At 33.9% G+C, this 19,868-nt stretch overlaps 1 protein-coding gene and 1 pseudogene across 1 annotated transcript in view; one reads left to right on the forward strand and one right to left on the reverse strand.

Moving 5' to 3' along the window:
* UBA6 (ubiquitin like modifier activating enzyme 6) overlaps positions 1–19,868 on the forward strand; it is an 85,846-nt gene that overhangs the window by 43,760 nt on the left and 22,218 nt on the right. Inside the window, exons 14-18 of the mRNA XM_017671530.3 lie at positions 11,606–11,749; positions 12,499–12,566; positions 13,272–13,350; positions 14,474–14,554; positions 18,134–18,211. Coding sequence (XP_017527019.1) covers positions 11,606–11,749; positions 12,499–12,566; positions 13,272–13,350; positions 14,474–14,554; positions 18,134–18,211 — 450 coding nt within the window. The remainder of the gene's footprint in view (positions 1–11,605; positions 11,750–12,498; positions 12,567–13,271; positions 13,351–14,473; positions 14,555–18,133; positions 18,212–19,868) is intronic.
* Positions 17–9,662, reverse strand: LOC140849620 (small ribosomal subunit protein eS24 pseudogene; annotated as a pseudogene).

Raw genomic sequence — 19,868 nt, forward strand, 5'->3', positions numbered from 1 at the left:
GTGAATATTAAAAAAAATGTGTAACATAAATATTCTATAAGTTAATGTGCTTCACCCTTTAAATTCTGGCTTTTCTACTTGCTTACTCTTAGAGTAAGCAAATTACTTTTTTCTGCTTCAGTTTATAAATCTATAAATGGATCTATAAACAGGTTAATCTACTTCATAGGGTTTTTGTGAACATTAAGTGATTAGTAATTTTGTTAAGTACTTGGAACAGCATGTGTCATATAGGAGTTCCTATTTGCTGTACTGCTTAATTTTTAGTATTATCTCTTCTGATTTATTTGGTTTGTTAACCCACTAAAACTTACTATATGCAAAGTCATTTGCTTTCTTATGAATCATCTCTTTTATACATTATATGTTCATATCTCTTTAATTGCGTTTCACATACCATGTTTGGATATATCATCTAAAAATGTTTTTTTCATGTTTTGTTTTCAGATATCAAAGTAGCAGTTTTTGTGCATTTATTTGAAAATTTAGTGTTTTTCTTATTTTATAAAAAGAAAGTAAAAGTCTTAGTAATGGTAAGAAGTAATATAATTAAAACAAAGAAGGAAATGCTAAATATACTGAAAACATTGAATCACTAGCAATCAGTGGAAAACCTTTTATGCATATTTAGTGGTTATAGAAAAAAACAGGAAAAGCTAGACATGGATTGATAAAGTCTGTGATTAAAGAGAAGATTGTGATTAGAGATGTATCAGGTTTACTGAGATCAATCATAGGTACATTTCACCCTTTTTAGGTTATAGTTAGATATATAAAATCCTGTATGCAGTTAACTATACACAATGAATTCAAAGTTGTACAATCATGTATCTACCACCACAATCAAGATATGAAACATTTCCATAATGCCAAATACCCTCGTGCCTCTTTTAATCTTGTCTTTCTCCAACCAAACCATGGCAACCACTCCAGTTTTGCCTTTTCCAGAATGGCATGTAAATGGAACCATGCAGTATGTAGCCTTTTGAGTCTGACTTCTTTTACTAAATACAATGAATGTGAGTTTTGTCCATATTTTTGTATATTGATTTCATTTTATTGCTGAGTAGTATTCCATTATGTAGATGTACCACAGTTTGTCCCTGCATCAGTTACTAAACATTTGGGTTTCCAGTTTAAACACTTATGAATAAGGCTGCTACAAATATGTATGTACGGATTTTGTTGTGAACATAACATTTTCATTTCTTTTCGGTAAATATCTACTACAGCCATATAATAGATGTTTAATTTTATAAGAAACAGCCAAATTGGTTTACAGAGCATCTGTATCATACTGCATTTTTATAAGAAAGAGCCAAGTTGGTTTACAGAGCATCTGTTTCATACTGCATTTCCACCAGAAATGGATGACAATTTGAGTTGCTCTGTGTTCTCTCTGTAATTTTGTGTTATCTGTTTGATTTTAGCCATTTTAAAGTATGTGTATTAGCATCTTGTGGTTTTAATTTGCATCTCATTAGTGACTGTGAATTTGAGTATTTTTTGGTGTGCCTATTTGCCTTTCATCTTGCTTATCAGATTAAACTGTCTTTTCAAATCGTTATGTAATTTTTAATTAGTTTGTTTTCCTCTTATTGATTGAAAGAGTTCTTTATATATTCTGGATTTCAATCCTTTACTATATACATGTTTTTCAAATACTCTTCCTGTCTTTGGGTTGCCTTGTCATTTTTATTACAATATCTTTTGGAGAGCAGAAGTTTTTAGTTTTGATAAAGTTATTTATTTTTTTAATTTTGGTGTCATTAATATACAATTACATGAGCAACATTGTGGTTACTAGATTCCCCCAAATATCAAGTTCCCACCACATACCCCATTACACTCACTGTCCATCAGCATAGTAAAATGCCATAGAGTCACTGCTTGTCTTCTCTGTTGCTATAGTGCCTTCCCTGTGCCACCCGCCTACATTATGTGTACCAATCATAATGCCCCTTATTCCCCTTCTCCCTCCCTTCCTACCAAGCCCCCCCAGTACCATTCCCTTTAGCAACTTTTAGTCCATTCTTGGGTTCTGTGAATCTGCTGCTGTTTTGTTCCTTCATTTTTTGCTTTGTTCTTATGCCCAACAGATGGGTGAAATCATTTGGTACTTTTCTTTCTCTGCCTGGCTTATTTCACTGAGCATAATACCCTCTAGTTCCATCCATGTTGTTGCAAATGGTAGGATTTGTTTTCTTCTTATGGCTGAATAATATTCCATTGTGTATATGTGATTAGAGATGTATCAGGTTTACTGAAATCAACCATAGGTACATTTCACCCTTTTTGGGTTATAGTTAGATATATAAAATCCTGTATGCAGTTAACTATACACAATGAATTCAAAGTTGTACAGTCATGTATCTACCACCACATTCTTTGTCCATTCACCTACTCATGGACACTTAGGTTGCTTCCATTTCTTGGCTATTGTAAATAGTGGTACAGTAAACTTAGGGGTTCATATGTCTTTTTGAAACAGGGCTCCTGCATTCTTAGGGTAAATTCCTAGGAGTGGGATTCCTGGGTCAAATGGTATTTCTATTTTTAGTTTTTTGAGAAACCTCCACACTGTGTTCCACAGTGATTGAACTAATTTACATTCCCACCAGCAGTGTAGGAGGGTTCCCCTTTCTCCACACCCTTGTCAGCATTTGTTATTCTTAGTCTTTTCTGTTGGCCATCCTAACTGGGTGTGAGGTGATATCTCATTGTAGTTTTAATTTGCATTTCCTTGATAATTAGCAATGTAGAGCATCTTTTCATGTGCCTGTTGGCCATCTGAATTTCTTCTTTGGAAAATTGTCTGTTCATATCCTCCACCCATTTTTTAATACAGTTATTTGCTTTTCCAGTGTTAAGGCGTGTGAGTTCTTTATATATTTGGATGTTAACCCCTTGTCGGATATGTCATGTGCAGATATTCTCCTACTGTATGATGCCTTTTTGTTCTGCTGATGGTGTCCTTTGCTGTACAGAAGCTTGTTAGCATGATGTAGTCCCGTTTGTCCATTTTTTACTTTATTTCCCTTGCCCAAGGATATGTGTACAGGAAAAAGTTACGCATGTTTATATTCAAGAGATTTTTGCCTATGTTTGCTTCTATGAGTTTCATAGTTTCATGACTTACATTCAGGTCTTTGATCCATTTTGAGTTTACTTTTGTGTACGGGGTTAGATAGTCCAGTTTCATTCTCTTGCATGTAGCTGTCCAGTTTTGCCAACACGAACTGTTGAAGAGGCTGTCATTTCCCCATTGTATATCCATGGCTCCTTTTTCGTATATTAATTGACCATTTATGCTTGGGTTTATATCTGGGCTCTCTAGTCTGTTCCATTGGTCTATGGTCCTGTTCTTGTGCCAGTACCAAATTGTCTTGATTACTGTGGCTTTGTAGTGGAGCTTGAAGTCAGGGAGCGTAATCCCTGTAGCTTTATTCTTCCTTCTCAGGATTGCTTTGGCTATTTGGGGTCTTTTGTGGTTCCATATGAATTTTAGAACTATTTGCTCTAGTTCGTTGAAGAATGCTGTTGGTATTTTGAAAAGGATTGCATTGAACCTGTAGATTGCTTTAGGCAGGATGGCCATTTTGACAATATTAATTCTTCCTACCCATGACCATGGGATGTGTTTCCATTTATTGGTATCTTCTTTAATTTCTCTCATGAGTGTCTTGTACATTTCAGAGTATAGGTCTTTCACTTCCTTGGTTAGGTTTATTCCTAGGTATTTTATTCTTTTTGATGCAATTGTGAATGGCATTGTTTTCCTGATTTCTCTTTCTGCTTCTTCATCATTAATATATAGGAATGCAACAGATTTCTGTGTATTAATTTTGTATCCTGCAACTTTGCTGAATTCAGATATTAGATCTAGTTGGTTTGGAGTGTATTCTTTAGGGATATTTATGTACAATATCATGTCATCTGCAAACAGGGACAGTTTTAACTTCTTCCTTGACAATCTGGATGCCTTTTATTTCTTTGTGTTGTCTGATTGCCGTGGCTAGGACCTCCAGAACTATGTTGAATAAAAGTGGGGAGAGTGGGCATTCTTGTCTTGTTCCTGATCTTGAGGAAAAGCTTTCAGCTTCTCGCTGTTAAGTATAATGTTGGCTGTGGGTTTGTCATATATGGCCTTTATTATGTCAAGGTGCTTGCCCTGTATACCAATTTTGTTGAGAGTTTTTATCATGAATGGATATTGAATTTTGTCAAATGCTTTTTCAGCATCTATGGAGTTGAACATGTGGTTTTTGTTCTTTTTGTTGATGTGGTTGTATGATGTTGATGGATTTTCAAAATTGTACCATCCTTGCATCCCTGGAATAAATCCTTCTTGATCATGATGGATGATCTTCTTGATGTATTTTTGAATTTGTTTTGCTGATAGTTTGTTGAGTATTTTTGCATCTGTGTTCATCAGGGATATTGGTCTGTAATTTTCTTTTTTGGGGTGTCTTTGCATAATTTTGTATTAGACTGATGATTGTCTCATAGAATGAGTTTGGAGGTATTCCCTCCTCTTCTAGTTTTTGGAAAATTTTAAGAAGGTTGGGTATTAGATCTTCACTAAATGTTTGATAAAATTCAGCTGTGATGCCATCTTGTCCAGGAGTTTTGTTCTTAGGTAATATTTTGATTACCAGGTCAATTTCATTGCTAGTAATTGGTCTATTCAGATTTTCTGTTTCTTTCTGGTTGAGTCTTGGAAGTTTTATTTTTCTAGAAAGTTGTCCATTTTTTCTAGGTTATCCAGTTTGTTAGCATGTCATTTTTCGTAGTTTTCTCAAATAATTCTTTGTATTTCTGTGGTATCCATAGTGATTTTTCCTTTCTCATTTCTGATTCTGTTTATATGTGTAGACTCTCTTTTTTTCTTGGTAAGTCTTACTAGGGTTTTATCTATTTTGTTGATTTTTCTCAAAGAACCAGCTCCTGCTTTCATTGATTCTTTTTGTTGTTTTACTCTTTCGATTTTATATATTTGTGCTCTAATCTTTATTATGTCTCTCTTTCTGACTTTGGGCCTCATTTATTCTTCCTTTTTTAGTTTCATTAATTGTGAGTTTAGATTGTTCATATGGGATTGTTGTTCTGTCCTGAGGTAGGCCTGTATCGCAATATACTTCCTTCTTAGCACAGCCTTTGCTGTGTCCCACAGATTTTTGCGGTGTTGAATTATTGTTGTCATTTGTCTCCATATATTGCTTGATCTCTGTATTTATTTGGTCATTGATCCATTGGTTATTTAGGAGCATGTTGTTAAGCCTCCATGTGTTTGTGGGCTTTTTTGTTTTCTTTGTGTTACTTATTTCTAGTTTCATACCTTTGTGATCTGAGTAGCTGCTTGGTACAATTTCAATCTTTTTGTATTTACTGAGGCTCTTTCTGTGGCCTAGTATATGATCTATTCTTGAAAATATTCCATGTGCACATGAGAAGAATGTATCCTATTGCTTTTGGATGGACCTACAGAGTAGGTCCATTAGGTCCATCTGTTCTAATACGTTGTTCAGAGTCTCTCTCTTCCTTATTTTCTGTCTGGTTGATCTGTCCTTCAGAGTGAGTGGTTTGTTGAAGTAGTCCTAAAATGAATGCATTGCATTCTATTACCCCTTTAATTCTGTTAGCAATTGTTTCACATATGTAGGTGCTCCTGTGTTAGGTGCATAGATATTTATAATAGCAATATCCTCTTGTTGGACTGTCCCCTTTATCATTATGTAATGTCCTTCTTTGTCTCTTGTTACTTTGTTTTGAAGTCTATATTGTCTGATACAAGTTCTGCAACTCTTGCTTTTCTCTCCCTATTACTTGCATTAAGTATCTTTTTCCATCCCTTTCCATTCAGTTTGTGTATGTCTTTGGGTTTGAAGTGAGTCTCTTGTCGGCAGCATATAGATGGGTCTTATATTTTTATCCTTTCAGTTACTGTATGTTTTTTGATTGCTGCTTTCAGACCACTTACATTTAGGGTAATTATCAATAGCTATGTACTTATTGCCATTGTAGGCTTTAGATTTGTGGTTACCAAAGGTTCAAGGGTAATTCCCTTACTATCTAACAGTCTAATTTAACTGAGTATGCTATTACAAATGCAATCTAAAGGTTCTTTTCTTTTTTTTTCCCCTCCATTTTCTTCCTCCTCCATTCTTTATGTATTAGGTATCATATTCTATACTCTTTGTCTGTCCCTTGATTGACTTAGGGGGTAGTTGATTTGATTTATGTATCTGCTTAGCAATTAATTGGTCTACTTGCTTTACTGTGGTTTTATTTTCTCTGGTGACAGCTATTTAGCCTTAGTACTACTTTCCTCTAAGCTGTACCTCCAGAATACAGTGTAGAGACAGTTGGCAGGAGGTAAATTCTCTGCTTTTGCTTATCTGGAAAGTGTTTAATTCCTCCTTCAAATATAGATGATAATCTTGCTGGGTAGAGTATTCTTGGTTTGAGGTACTTCTGTTTCGCACTCCTTTCTGGTCTGTAAGTTTTCTGCCGAGAGGTCTGATGATAGCCTGATGGGTTTTCCTTTGTATGTGACCTTTTTCTCTGGCTGCTTTTAATACTCTGTCCTTGTCCTTGATCTTTTCCATTTTAATTATCATATGTCTTGGTGTTGTCCTCCTTGGGTCCCTTGTTTTGGGAGATCTATTCACCTCCATGGCCTGAGAGGCTATCTCCTTCCCCAGATTCAGGAAGTTTTCAGCAATTACCTCATCAGTGACACTTTCTGTCCCTTTTTTTCTCTCTTCGTCTGGTACCCCTATAATGTGAATATTGTTCCGTTTGGATTGGTCACACAGTTCTCTCCATATTCTTTCATTCTTAGAGATCCTTTTTTCTCTCTGTGCCTCAGCTTCTTTGTATTCCTCTTCTCTAATTTCTATTCCATTTACTGTGTCTTGTACTACATCTAATCTGCTTTTAAAACCCTCCATTTCAGATTTGGAATTTCTTAATGTTTAAATCTTTGTCCTAAATTCATCCAAGTTCTTGAATATTTTTCCGTACCTCCATGAGTGTGTTAATGATTTTTATTTTGAACTCTTTCAGGAAGATTGGTGAGTTGTTTCATTTGGCCCTTTTTCTGAGGTTGGTGAGATTTTGGTCTGAAACAGGTTCTTTTGACATTTCATATTTCTATGTGGTGCCCTCTAGTGCCCAGAAGCTCCAGTCTCTGAGACTGCTCACTCTCTGGAGTGAGGTCAGGGGCCACAGGGGAGCCTTGCTGGTGCCTGGGGGGAAGGAAAGATCTGTTTCTTGCTTCCCGGCTGCAGTGCCTGTTTGTACTGTCAGAGCCAGTGGGCCGGGCACACTGGTGTTAAGCCTCTGTGCTTTTCATCTGTAGTTGTCGTAGGCTGGGTGGCCTCCCTCTGGCTTGCCTGATGGCCAGGGCAGTGACTGCCAGTTAGCTAGCTGGTGCCAGCAGGCCAGGAGGAAGGCACAGCAGGCTGCGTATCACAGTGGGTGGGGTGGGCTTTGGAGCTGAGTAGCCAGCCAGAGGGATGGAGCACCTGAGGCCCCTGAAAGTTCCCCACCTGCTGGACAGAGCATGCCCAGACACCCTTGTCCTCCTGTTCCTCCGACATAACAAGCTCTGTGCAAACCCCGCCCCTTCAGCAGCCCTCTAGCTACTAGGAAGCCTCTCAGACCGCTTGTGTTTCCTTTGTCCCAGAGCAGCTGGATGTGGATCGCTGTCCTCCTCAAATGGCTAGCATCTCAGTCTCTCAAGTATTCTGCCTGTATTAGCTTTCCAGCCCTACTAATCTCCAGAGCACCATGCAGTGTAAGTTTGTGCTCTCAAAGCAGATCTCCAGGGCTGTGTGTTCAGTGGTCCTAAGCTTCCATTCACTCCCTGCTCCATTTCTCTTCCTCCCACCACTGCGCTGGTGTCAGGGAAGGGCTTGGGTCCCACCAGTTCAATGCTTTGGTGCATTTCCCTGTTTCGTGAAGTCTGCTGTGTACTCCAGGTGTATGCAGTCTGGTACAGCCTTCTTTCCTGTTGCTCTGAATTTTAGGATTAGTTTTATTAACTGTATTTTCATATTATATGTGGTTTGGGGAGGAGTTCTCTGTTTTCTCTCTCGTGATGCCATTTTGAGTTGATTTCCTTGGTAAAGTTAAATTTGTCAATTTTTCTTTCTGTGGTTTGTTTGTGCCTAATTTTTTCACATAGAAGTTCTTGGTTTGTTAATCCTCTCATGAAAAATCTGCATAGTCACCAGAGAGAAGGTCACTGCAGAATCTCTACTCTGTTGTCCAATCTCCAACTCACTGTTTTTGCTATCACCAGCATTGGCCCTTTGCAGTTCCCCTGACTTCCTTCATTCTGTTCTTGCATTCCTTTCACTGTTTTCTTGAGGCCTTTTTCTTTCATACAGTCCATTTCTTACAAGTCTATGTTTGGGTTCATTTTTCTTTGCATAACCCAAAGAATGATATATTATGCCAAAGCCCTTTGTCTTGCCACCACCAAAATGGGTTCTGGATCTAAAAACAAAGATGACATCTGGTGTTGTCTTGTACATTTTGCCTAGTTTTTCCCCAATTTCTGTCTTAGATACTGTTGCCTTTCCAAGGTGAAGGATGTCCATGACCATTTGTTTCCACTGACATGGTTGGTCATGAACTTCCTGGCCTCGGTAGTCACTGTGTCATTCATGATGGCAGTGGATCTTCAACGACACAGGGAGGAAAAGCTTTTGTGCCTTTTTAAAACCTAAGGTCACAAAAGCTTTTCTTCTAGATTTTCTTCTGCAAGTTTTATAGTTTTGTGAGTTACTTATTTTTGTATACCATGCAAAATACAGGTCAAGTGTATGTGATTGTACATTATGAATTCATTGTGTTCAGTTTTGTATTTTTGTGAGTTCATTTTTCTATACCTTAGCAGGTATGGATCAAGGTTAATTTTTTTGTATATGAATGTACAGTAATTGTAGCCTATTGAAAAGAATTCTTACTCAGTTTCTTGCCATCTTTATGAATAATTTATTGACCATGTATGTTCAAGGCTATTTGTGAACTCTTCTATTGGTTGTTTTCTGTTCTTTTACTGTAGCTTTAAGTCTTAAAGTCAGGCTTAGTCTTTAGTATGTTACTCAGAAAGAGCTCAGAATTGTGGTATTCCCTGAATCTTACATGTTTAAAATTTTTTCCTACAGCCTTCCTTATTTGAAAGGCAGTTTGGCTGAGTATAAAATTTTGGGCTATTAACTTTCTTCAGTGTTATCTACTTTCTTACTCTTGAGAAATATGATTCCAGCTTAATTTTCTTATTCTTTTAAGTGATCTGGTCTTTTTGCCTTGAAGTCCTGTGTATATTTTTCTGTATATAGTTTTTCATCTGTGAAGTCTGGTTTTACCAGGATATCAGAGTTGATCCTTCAGTGTTTTCCCAGGTGTCTACCATTAGCCCATTTTGGTACATAATTATTTCTTCCCTTTTGGGAGGGTGAAATGGACCACTTTGGTTCTTAATTATTAAATTTCTGGTTCAAAGTGGGGTGTTTTTTTTATGTTTTCCATCATCTCCAAGTGTTTGTTAAGGGTGTATAATTTACTGAGTCAAATGTCCTCTGCCTAGTGATTAGTTTTGGGGGAGAAATTTTCAGTTCATTAAATGTTTTGATTCTAATTTTCTGTTTCCTTCTTGCATTAGCTCTGTGTGGTAAAGAGATTTTTCTCCTTATTTTTTGGACAGGTAAGCGTTTTGGGCACTTTTGCAGATTTCTGTTTCTAGAAACCTTTTCTCAGGATACTGGAAAGGAATTTGTGTTAGTTACGTTTTTGTTTGTGGACAGGTGTTGATGTGTCTTGTGACTCTCCTTTTTAATTTTGCCAAACCCTTGCTTCCCCTTCTTTCTTTAGCCTTCTACATCAAAGGATGTTTTCCCTTTTCTATTTTCATCATTGTCTCACAGAGAAGTTCTTTCACCATACCCAGAGCAGAGATCTGCCAGATTTCATACATGTTCGGTATTACTTACAACTAGTATGGAAACTTTTGTTTTCTTAGGATAATTCTGACTGTGCTTGGTCACCATTAGACCTTTCATTCTCTTTTCTGTGGTTACATGCTCTCTGTGCAAGTTTGCAACAGTATGAAATCCAGAGGTAGTTCTGTTGGTATTTGGTATTTATTTTTCTATTTACAGATAATTTGAAGTTCATAATATTCTGTTACCTAGTAATCCTAAAGGCCTACCACTTCTTGTGGATCTCTGTCTTTATTTGGCGATTGTGTGGGGGAATTCAGATTTGGCTAATATCATTATCCTAGGGCAACCAAAAAATCCCCAGATTTGCATGTTTGATTACTAAAAAATAATTGAATCTTGTGGGATAGTGTAACCTAATGGTAAGAACAGAGCTGAGGAGTTGGACTTCTTGGTTCAGATTCTGGCTTCACCACTTACTAGCTATAAAATCAGATAAATTACTTAATCTATCCAAGTTTTGGTTTTCTAATTCGTATGATAGAAATTATGTTTCCTAGGATTATTTTGATGATTACATGCAGTCTTGATGGACAACTCACAATAGGTGCTCAAATGATCTGCTTCTATTAACATTCTTCCCACTGTTTTTAATATTATCACTACCACCAATATCTTTGCATTGAGAAACATCACGGTTTACATAAAACATAATCTGAGTTTAGTTTAGTGCTAATTGAAAAGTAATGTGATAACAGAAAGCTGAAATGGAGATGGTAGTAACATATTTTTATATCACAGATATCTTTGAGAATGTAATAAAAGCCTTCTTCCCTTCTAACTGCACAAGTACAGTTATTTTAAATAAGATTTCAGGAGATTGAGCCCTGTCTTAACCTTCGGGTTAAGATTAAGGTTACAGATGCTGAAAGAAGAAAAGAAAGAAACCAGAGCACACGAAGAGACCTTTGTCACAAATGAGAAATTGTGCTAAAACAAAGCTCCAAAATCCAGTTCTTCAATGTTTACTTAAAAATAGTAATAAATCTTATTTTGAGAAACATCGCTTCAGTTTTTAAGTATGATAATGAGAACTTTGTGATAACAGGTTCTTAGATTAGATTAGCATGCAAAAGTGCCATTCTCTTAATATTTTTGCTTAACTATCTTTTTTAAAGTGTATTACCTTATTATTTTTCACACTTTTATTTCGAGTACAAACTGATAGCTCTTTATTGTTTACAGATCTTTTGATTTTCATTTAGCTTCAAGGTTTTTCTGTAGCTTTCATTAAAACATTTTTTAAATTCTCATTTATGTAAATATTGACTGACATCACAGAGCTATTGTTTAAAAAAAATGATAAATGGTAGATAATCCAGTTAATTCTAAATTGTGCCTTTAATGTAACATAAAGAGTAAAAACTAAAAATGAGCAGGTACTAGTAAAGAGAGATTCTGCTTAGGGTAATTAACATGCAATTGGGTCCTTTATTATGAGATTGGGACTTTTTTAGGACTTAAAAACTAGTATGGAAATTGAGTAGCTTTTTTATGGGGTTAAGCTACAATCCTCACATTAAGTCATTGAAATTTAGAGTGTACTATGTGTATACTGTTAATATTATTGCCTTTCATGGCTTGTATTTCAGCCTGAAGTAGATGCTGACACTGTGCATTGGCTCTCTTGGACTGCTCAAGGCTTTTTACCCCCACTTGCTGCAGCAGTAGGAGGCGTTGCCAGCCAAGAAGTATTGAAAGCTGTCACAGGAAAGTTTTCTCCTTTGTGCCAGTGGGTTAGTTCTGTATTTTAATTTTTTTTTACTCTTAAGTTTGAATTATCCACCCCTACTATGAATGTCTGTTATGAATTATATTATTAATATATTATAAAAGCAAACTTCAAATATTTTTTGGTGCATGAGTTAGATGTGATAGGCCACCAAAACTTAATTTTCTCATTGAACTTGACAAGATCATTTGTTGAGGCTATTGTGATATAACCCAAAGTTATATTCAAGGGTGTATATTTTTCTTTGGGGATAGTGAGGGAATGAATTTTCCCTTCTTATACTTAATTTCCAGTACTATTTGCTTGGCAGTCATGAACATTCAGGACCCTTGAACTCTTTCATGGACCTTTTGGCATCATGAATCTTGAGATTCCCTACTTTGTTATCAAAAAGTAATCAAATTCCTCAAATTTAGCTGAAATTGAGTGGGGCTTCCAGAATGTTTATGTAGTTACAAAAAATAAATTTGTAGGTGAAATTTCCTTTTGCTTGTTAAAATTAGAATATATCATCTTTAAGATGGCTAAAGACATGAAGCAAATTATATCTTTTAACAGTTCCACAGGTTTAACCATTGTTTTATTGTGAAGTAATATAGGAGTGTATATCTTATAGAAACAATTTTGTTTTGAATTTATTATTTTAATGTGAAATGACATTTTTATTATTGTTTTTCCTAGTGATTTTTTGAACTTTTTCTATCACTTTAAGTTTTATACATAGTAAATTGTGTTTTTATCTTCTACTTTAAGTTATACATTGAAGCAGCAGATATTGTTGAATCAGTAGGCAAACCTGAACATGAAGAATTTCTCCCACGGTAATACTGAAATTTCTGTTGCTTTATTCTTAGTTGTATGTTTGTTAAAAGAGTTTCTGTCTAACTATGCACTCTTTTTAGGTGTCTTTTCTTCTAACTTATTTACTTCTGTAGTCATTCTACTTAAAGGTTAAGTATCAAAATAATACAGTATCTTTTTACTACTTTATAACCAATGAATACAGAGTTTTAAACTATATGTAATGTGTATGGTTAGTATTCAGAATTCATTCTGATTTTAAATGAAAACAGTTGTTATCTGCAACTTGAATGTATATCAGTCATTCTTCACCTTTGTGGGTCACAAATCTCTTTGAGACTGATAAAATTTAAGAATTCATTCTCCCCAAAGTATGCATACCAGAGTTCTGCCTTCAGTTTAAGTGGGTTAACAATTCCAAAGCCCATCAATAGACTCCTCTAAGAATCTTTACTAAAAAGTCCTGTCTTACAAAGTTGTCTTTTCTAGATAAACTAAAGCTACCTTCACTAACATCATTTGAGGGTATTAAGTCAAATGGAAAAAGAAAAAAAATTTCTATATGGGGTCTTCTCTTTCAAAAAACTAATTATCTGTTAGGTTGAAAGAAACTCAGAGTATTCAATATAAAGTACAACATTAAATTGGTATTAGCAATACTGAAACTAATCTTAATAATGCTTTTTATGCCTTTCTGGTTTCTTGGTATGTGTTATTTTCTCCAGAGGAGATAGATACGATGCCTTAAGAGCCTGCATTGGAGACACTTTGTGTCAGAAGCTACAAAATTTGAATATCTTCTTAGTAAGTATAAATAATGATGGGACTAAACAGTACAGTTAAACTGCAATTGTGTATCATCTAATTAATTAAAGTAAAGTTGAGTCTTTAAGTGAGGAGTTTGCAAACTGACTGACAGGCCAGATCCACCCTGCTGCCCATATTTGTAAATAAAGTTTCATTGGAATACAGCCAAGCATGTTTGTTTAAGTATTGTCTGTGACTTCTTTCATGCTATAATAGTGGAGTCAAATAGTTGCAACAGAGACCGACCATATGGCCTACAAAGCTGAAAATATTTACTGGCTGGACTTTTATAGCAAATGTTTGCCAATCCCCAGTGTAAAGAATTAATACATTTTAGAATCTTAATGTGGTATAATGGTTTTGAACATTAAATGATTTTCTAGAAATACATTAAAATTTGATTTGTTTGGGTTTTTTTTTTTCTTACCAAATGAAGGAGTATATAAACTGATTCTGTCTTTCTGAATATCTTCGGGCATTGGCAGGAAGCTCTCCTCTGTAATATAAAAATCCTTTTCCTACCACTTTGGATTTTTTTATTATTATAATCAGTCTTAAAAATGCTACTGATTTTAGTAACCATTTTTTAAATAGTTCTGAATCTCAGCAGCTGTTGCTGAGCTTTTACATACATGTAGTGTCTACTGTTACCAGTTTTTACTTAAAACAGAAAACAGAAACATCTCAGAACTAGGTATATCCATAAAATGAGTTTTTAAAATTGCCTGTAAACAAGGAATCTTTTTCATTAAAATGTTGCACTACTGATGTTTTGTGCTGTTTGTTTCTACCTTTTATAAAAAATGAGCTCAATCTTTGCCTTTTGTTTGGAATATTAAAAATTGTCTTCTATTTAAAGGAATTAATGATATTATGCTTTTCCTTAACTTGCTTTATACATTTTTATTCTTTAACTGAGATACTTGTAATGGCATAATAAACCAGTTAAATATTTTAAAATAAAATAAGTCACAAATCTTCAAATTATTTTTAAAAATATGTATATATTGTAACAGCATTTGGAGAAAATTCAGATGATGTTGCTCTTTAGTAAGGAGAAGTTTTAATTTTATTCAGTCTGAATTGAATGAATTGAAAATTTCATTTTTCTCCTCTATAGGTAGGATGTGGAGCCATAGGTTGTGAAATGTTAAAAAATTTTGCTTTACTTGGTGTTGGCACTGGCAAAAAGAAGGGAATGGTAAGGTATAAATGTTTGAGAGTTGAAAGTTTATATTGTTGTTGCTTTTTTTGAACTGTATTTGCATACTTCTGAACTTTTGGTTTTTGAAGATAGAGAAGCAAGAAATTGGAAGATTCTGATTCTACTCCTACCACTTTTCAATAGTTATGTGACCTTGTAGAAACTTGAATCCTCTACTCCCGAGTTTCTTTCTTTAATACTATGAAATTGATATCTACTTCATAGTGTAAGATTAAATGTGAAAGGTTTTGCAAACTATAAAGCACATTAATATTGTCATTACTTCTATTAATCTACTTACTGATTATTAAATCTTTAAGATGAGAGAAGCTAACATTAGAAAGTTGCAGAGTACTGAGATACAATTTCAACTGTTGATTTTCAAAAGAAGAGGGAATAAAAAGTCTTAAGATGATAAATGTGAGTTAATTGGGAAACTATGTCATATATTTAAATAAAAATGTTTCACTGATTCTTTTGCCTTTAGGATGTAAACTAGATTCTTAGAGGAGTAATTTCATAGATTTATGGTGGTGATTAACAGTGAGTAATTAATTAAAGTTGATGTAATACTTCACTAAACTTGGCTTAATAATCTACTTACAAAGAGCATTCATGACTATCACAGTTACAAGCAGATGTTCTATATTTTTATCATTCCTCCTCAGCATTTCCTAAATTGGGTTTCACAAACCACTATTATTTTGAGTGGTTTTAAGGTATTTCTTTAAAAAAAATCCTTGGTTACATAAATTTGGGAATCTGAGTATTTTAACACCTTGGAATTTCACAAGCATATCAGCATATAAAGTTCAGGGAAAAAACTGTAAAAAAGAAATGTACTAGCTTCAGGTAACAAAATCAAGTAAGTTAATGTGCAGATACAAAACATAGAGTTGCTGAATTAATTACTCATTTTAAAAAGTGCTTACATGTTTAGCCAAACTAAGTAGAAAGAAGGAAAGAGAAATCCCCAGTTTCCAGGAACCAAGAGAAAAATTAATTCCTGACTTAAAACCTTTGATTTCTATCTTGAATATATGTCCAAAAACTGTTAAATAGGAAGAGAAGTCAGTTGTGAGAAATTATAACTCAGAGCACGCATGTCATAGTGTATGGGGTCCAGTATTATATCATATAAAAACTTCAAGCAAAGAAATGAATATAATAAATATAGGATGATTAATACCTCTAGAGCTCTGACTAAAACAAATGTAAAACTGCATCGTGGTTATACACACCAAGAGTACATAGGACTATGCAGAGAAATCAATATACATTCAAGACAGTTCAAAATGAAAAATGACAATCCACTAGAAAAAAGGGTACCACCTGAAGAGAATTAGCCCTTTAAGAACTGAAGATAATAGGAATGCTACAGATAATAGGACAAACCATCTTTAAAGTGTAAAATAGCCAGAGGTACAGAAAGAGGAATAGAAACAAGAGGGAAAAAAGTCACTGAAATGTTTACAAAAAAGCAAAATAGGAATTTTTGTATAGCTAGTGAGTTTAAAATTCAGGTATAGCTGAAGTAAGAATTGAAATAGAAGATAAATATAAATACCCAGAATGTAATACAGATGGATAATACTTTTTTTAATGGAGAGAATGCTTTTGCATGTCCAAAATAAGTACAGTAGAATTTCCATACAGAGTAAAGATACTGGGGAAGAAAGAAGCAGTATATTTCAAGGATAATAACAAAAGTTTCCAGAGTCATCAAGACAAGTGTGTTCAAATTGGAAAGTCCAAAACTAGTCTGAAGCAAATCAAAGGAAAGGAAAAGGCAAATTTAAAGATAGGGAAGCGTGCCTTCATAATGCAAGGGAAAATTATTAGTAACCTAGATTTCATTACCCAGCTAAATTTTCTTTCAAGAGAAGTAAAGATTACTGACCAGTGAAATGATAATAGATTACCATTTACTGGTTCTCATTGAAAAAAACTATTAAGTTACATGGACAGTGCATGAAGCAAAGGTAAGTAGAGGCTTTTGTCAATGTTCTTAGATTTAAATAAGCATTGATTTTTAAAACCTTTTATTAAGATATTGACTGATTTGTGGATGAGATGGTTAAAAATAATTTAAATGTTTATTGATATAAAAATAAGAGTTCAGAAATCCTCTGATTGTTCAGGAGGATGAGAGAGATTTTAATTAATTTTAGATCTTAACTTATGTGTGCATGTTAAAGTTTAGAGCATAACCACATTAAAAAACTACACAATTAACTTCCATACCAGTTGGCTGGGAGAAAGGGGAGTCGAATCAATAAAACTTATTCAATCTGGTGTAAAACCATTAAAAAAAAGGAGTAGATCGAAAATGGGTAAGGGGTGGTGGCAGAAATAGCCTTATATCAGTAATCACAATAATATACTGATAAGCTTTTTATTAAAAGATGTTTTCTAAAAAAAAGTAATGGTGAGAAGAATAGAGTATACATAAGAGGAACAGAGGGGTTGATAATTGTTGAAGCTGGGTGATAGGTATATGTAGACTTATACCATTTTCTCTACTTTATGTATGTTTGAAATTTTCCATAATAAGAAGGTATGAATTCTCTCACATGTCTCCAGGTGAAGCCATTGAATTCAGAAGAGCAAGATCAAGTGTTAGATCACATAAAAGTTTTATAATATTAAAAAGAAATTTTCTTTTTGGTGCTCTTTTTCCCTATTTAAAAGAGATACCTTCTAGCATATAATTACATAGAAATATTGAAAACAGAAGAAACAGATATATCAGGGAAATACCAGCTAAAAGAAAGTGAATGTATTTTTGAACACCAGTCAACATCTAACAACTGGAACATACTCTGAAAAATACTGCTCTTGGTCAGATTTTGTATAAATACCAGCTTAGATGACAAATGTATTACGATTACTTTTCAGGGTATTTTGAATCTGTTTACTTTCATCTTGTATCCTTAATAGGAATCCCCAAACTTTTTCTTAAAGTACCAGATTGCCACTATTCCAGGCTGGTGGACTGAAAAGTCTCTGTCACAAGTCTCTGTCAGCTCTGCCATTATAGCATGAAAACAGCCATGGACAATATACTTAAACACATGGCATGACAATAAAATTTAGAAAAACAGATAGCCTGACTGCACTGTAGTTTGCAGACCTCTGCTTTAGCAGGTGTTCCTTTCAAATTAATATATGCAAGCATTCTTTGAAAATTAATTGCAAATGAGAATAAATACGTGTAGAAAGAAAAACTAACTCATTTAAGGTTAATCCATTACATGTTTCTAAATTGTGGTAATGGTGTTTCTGCCTCTGTTTTGTTATGAATAATTAGATTAGATAAAAGTTTTGAACAGGAATTGCAGTTAGTTTCAACTGCTTTGATATGTTCCTATGCTAAACATTATGATTAAGTATAAGCATTAAAAAAGCATAGATAGTATTGGTAACCACTTTGGAATATTTGTATTCTTGTAACTTTTATCAGACAAAATAATTTAGAATAACTGGTGAGAGTTATTTAAACCATTCTTAGAAAAGCAAAGTAGATTAAAATTTATCACGTATAAAATCTCAACCTTTCTCTTTTCTTGATATTAGGTTACAGTTACAGATCCAGACTTGATAGAAAAATCCAACTTGAATAGACAGTTCCTATTTCGTCCTCATCACATACAGGTGTGTTGCTATTCTGTTTCAAATTTACATCATCTATTGTGTTAAACAAAAAATAAATTTCCTTTTTGTAAATAGAAAATGGTGATTTAACAAGCATTAATGTGTTCTTCATTTCATTTTATTAGACTCAAATTGTCAAGTAATGGAATGACAACAATGAATAATATAAAATTATTTATGTAGAAATCAGTTTTTGCATTGATTTTGAATATTAAAATCTGATTTGTGAATCATGGACTGTTTTTTATTTCATTTTGTAATCAAGATACGTCTACATATTTAGTTTTAGAAACTAAGGATATAGAAAGAAACAGATTCCCTAATTGGGAATTTTTATTAGATCACAAATTTTGCACCTTTTTTTTGTCTTTATTACAAAATAGGTAAAATTTAGCACTTAGGATTACTTAGCATCCCTATTTATTATAAATTAATGCTTGTTTTTAGTCTTTTTTATAGAGATCAAAATATTTAAGTCAGGAAAAGAATCAGCTTATTCAGGAAAATTTGTTATTACATTAGATATATTTTTTCATTTTATTGTTCAATAACTCACTGATAATTTTAGTAAACTAAGGAGTGTCATGAATAGGAAAATAACTAAAGCAGGTGGCATAATTAACCTAATTGCCTCATCCATTCAAACATCAAGTACTAAGTAGTATGATCTCTCATGAACTAAAATATATGTCACAAAATTCATTCACCTAACTGTATTTCATAAAACTGTCAAGGCCCATTATTCCCATTTTACTGAGTTCTAACAAAGTTTGTAATTTGTATGCATGCTAACAGCACTGAGAAGTAAAAACGTTTCAGCCTAACAGTGTGAAAACAGAAATACTATTAAAACTGGATTCATGGTAAGTGAAATAAGCCAGGTGGAGAAAGACAAATACCATATGATTTCACTTATTTGTGGAAATGAAAAGAAAGCAAGACAAAATGAACAAAATAACAGTAGACTCAATAGACTTGAGCAGTGACTTGACTGGTGGTTACCATTGGGGAAGGGTGGGGGTTGGTGGGAGAGTAGTGTGAGGGGGATAAAGAGGCACAAAAATTCTCAATAGAAGTTCGTCATGGGGATGGTAGGGTAGCATGGAGAATATAGCCAGTGATTCTGTAACATCTTTCTATGTTGACAGATAATAACTGCACTAGTTGGGATGAGGACTTAATAATGTGTGTAACTGTTAAACTACTGTGTTGTATACTTGAAACTAATATAAGATTTTATATCAACTCTACTTAAATTTTAAAAAATTAGCTGCATGAATTCAAACAAAATAGTCTATAGATATGTAGTGTCACTGCTAGTACTCCCAAATGAACTTTGATAACACTTGACATAACACCATAATTTAATACTGGTCACTAAATCTTTAAGAACAGAGAGGGGATTCTTTTTTTATAAAATGAAAATATATATATAATATTTTTTTAGTATTTCTATCCAGAAATAGTAATAATTTTAAAAAGAGTTCAGTACCAAAGTGTTAAATTCCCATACCTCATTTTTTGTAGTTCTAATATTTTATTGAAAGTGTTCTCATTTTTTTCTAGGAACTTGTCTGTTTTAAACCTCATTACTAAGTAAAAGTATATGTTTAATTGGACTTCTGTTATTTTAAGAACTCTGTATAGCACTTAATTA

The sequence above is a fragment of the Manis javanica genome, chromosome 5 (assembly GCF_040802235.1).
Source record: "Manis javanica isolate MJ-LG chromosome 5, MJ_LKY, whole genome shotgun sequence".
NCBI classification, from domain to species: Eukaryota; Metazoa; Chordata; class Mammalia; order Pholidota; family Manidae; genus Manis; species Manis javanica.